Source organism: Nicotiana attenuata, unplaced genomic scaffold, assembly GCF_001879085.1.
Source record: "Nicotiana attenuata strain UT unplaced genomic scaffold, NIATTr2, whole genome shotgun sequence".
Taxonomy (NCBI): Eukaryota; Viridiplantae; Streptophyta; class Magnoliopsida; order Solanales; family Solanaceae; genus Nicotiana; species Nicotiana attenuata.
Genome location: NW_017670863.1, coordinates 118,876 through 121,111, shown reverse-complemented (window position 1 = coordinate 121,111; position 2,236 = coordinate 118,876). Strand labels below are relative to the sequence as shown.

At 40.4% G+C, this 2,236-nt stretch overlaps 1 protein-coding gene across 2 annotated transcripts in view; it reads right to left on the bottom strand.

Moving 5' to 3' along the window:
- Positions 1-385: 385 nt before the first annotated feature.
- The window catches only part of LOC109243999 (histidinol dehydrogenase, chloroplastic-like), a 13,063-nt gene continuing 11,212 nt past the window's right edge, over positions 386-2,236 (bottom strand). For both annotated transcript variants that reach the window (XM_019411021.1, XM_019411022.1), the window contains one exon: positions 386-1,137. In XM_019411021.1, the coding sequence (XP_019266566.1) occupies positions 854-1,137 (284 nt within the window). In that variant the 3' untranslated portion in view covers positions 386-853. The remainder of the gene's footprint in view (positions 1,138-2,236) is intronic.

Sequence of the window (2,236 nt, the reverse complement as noted above, 5' to 3'; positions counted from 1 at the left end):
CTCTAGTTGGAAGCCCACGTTTGGGAGTAAAGTGGGAAGCCAACGGTTGGGATCCTAGTTGGAAGCACATGTTTTGGATTTTCTGTATTTGGTAATTATTAGTTTTAAAACTTTTTTTAGACATAATAAAAGCCGACGGTTGGGATCATTTTTGGAAGCAGACGTTTTGGATTTTTTTTTATTTGGTAATTATTAGTTTTAAATCTTTTTTTTAGACATAATAATATTTTCAAATCCCAAAACTTTTGGAGCTTTGTCCTAAAGGAGTTCCACTTGGCTAATTGTTGTTGTGCCACTTGGCACAATAATATGGCTTTGCTTCTCCTATTCTATATAGATAGATTGAATAATGAATGAAAGTTACTAATATTGAATGATATTAAAATTCAAGCAATTACAAGATAAGAATTACTCATAAATGATATCAGAGACTTTAGCTCTTCATTATCTGTAGCAAAAGCAACCTTTTGTCACCACTATAATTACATCTAATCAAAACATTACAAGTTTGCTGCATTACAACTTTTGTTACAAAACATGGCAAAAGCCCAATTAAGATACAACCGTCAAATCTGGTACTGCTAGATTTGATGAAAACATCTTTTCAGATATCTGGTTTAAATTTATTCCAACAAATACAGCAGATGAACTCGCTCATCCATTGGTACCCATTACCTTTACTTCTTTTTCTTCCAGGTGTGCTTTCAGTTCAACACTTTTAAGGATAAAAATCAGAGTGCAGGAAATATAGAGCTCAAGCCGCAACAAACTATAAACTAACTTAGATTTGCATGACGAGTGAATTGCTCAATATTTATTCTTTTACGAATACAAATGGGATCCACATATGGTATCATCTTGAATGTGATACTTGCCTCGCTTCTATGTCCTGCAGTCTGAGGGTTACAGCCCTCTTGTGGGCATCCAAACCCTCAACTTCGGCCATTTTCTCCACATAGGGGCCAAGATTCCTCAGCCCTTCTTCTGTCAAAGACTGCACGGTAATGTATTTCAAGAAAGAGTCTAAAGAGACCCCACCATACATACGTGCATACCCGTAAGTTGGCAGAACATGGTTAGTTCCACTTGCATAATCTCCTACACTCTCAGGCGTCCACTGTCCCATAAATACAGAACCTGCAAGTATTCAGAGTAGATTATTTATAAGTTAGATTTGCCAAAGAGAGACATGATTGATTAGTAGTAAGTTGCTATTGATGGTAAAATATGAACCTCCAACCTAACTTTCCTGGTATCTATATGAACGCAGAAGACTTCGGAAATAACACATGAACATGCATATTTTTGAGCTGTATACTAAAGAGCCCAAGTCGGACAAACATTAGACAGCTTCCACAAGTCAGACAAACCACTTTGACAAAGAAGTTCTGGAAAAAGCAATTGTCACCACTGATCAACACAAGTAGTTGGTGCTTGGCAGTGTGTCAACGTTGTAAGGGGAACAAACAAAGTTACACAACTAGACACACACATAAACACAGAGCGAAAGGCCAGTAATTCAATATTCATCATACCCTCTTCTAGTTTCTGAAATTTCTCCTGATATTTTGAGATTGTTCTCCGGTTTTAACAACAATAAACATACAGTTGATTTTATAATAAATGAGTTTGCTTAAATTTACTTGCTAAGTCTTTCACCTTTTTTTTTTTTGGGAAATGGAAGTCTGTCACTTTTAAATTGAGGAAGTAGCATTGTCCAATCTCTCAAGAATTGAAATATAGATCTGTTTGTCTGAAAAACTAATCTCCCCCACTGATTCCCTCTACAAATAATAGTACGTTCCATTTTCTCTCTCTCTCTCTCTACTTTTGTTGTGCTAAAGTCCGGTATTTCTCTCGCGGTGGTTTTGAGTGCAAATTCTTTGATGTGTTCGTGTTTTTTGTTGAGTTCATTTGGTGATCAAAGCGTCCTCTCTCTCTCTCCTCCCTCTACAACGGTCAGCTCCCTCCCCCCACCCACCCCCGTCCCCTGCCCCCCCGCTCCCTCCTCCTCCGACGACCCTCCCAACCTCCGGCGACTCCACTACTGCCGGCGACGTCCCCCCACCGGTAAGCTCACCCTCTTCTCTCTCTCCCTTCTCCCCTCTCTCACGTCCCCCACCGGTAAGCCCACCCAGCCCTCTGCCCCTCCCCCCCTAACCTCCCCTGTATTTTCCGGCGACAGCGCCGGCGACGTCATCCCCCCCCCCCCCCTTCCCCATTTTTTGTATAGATT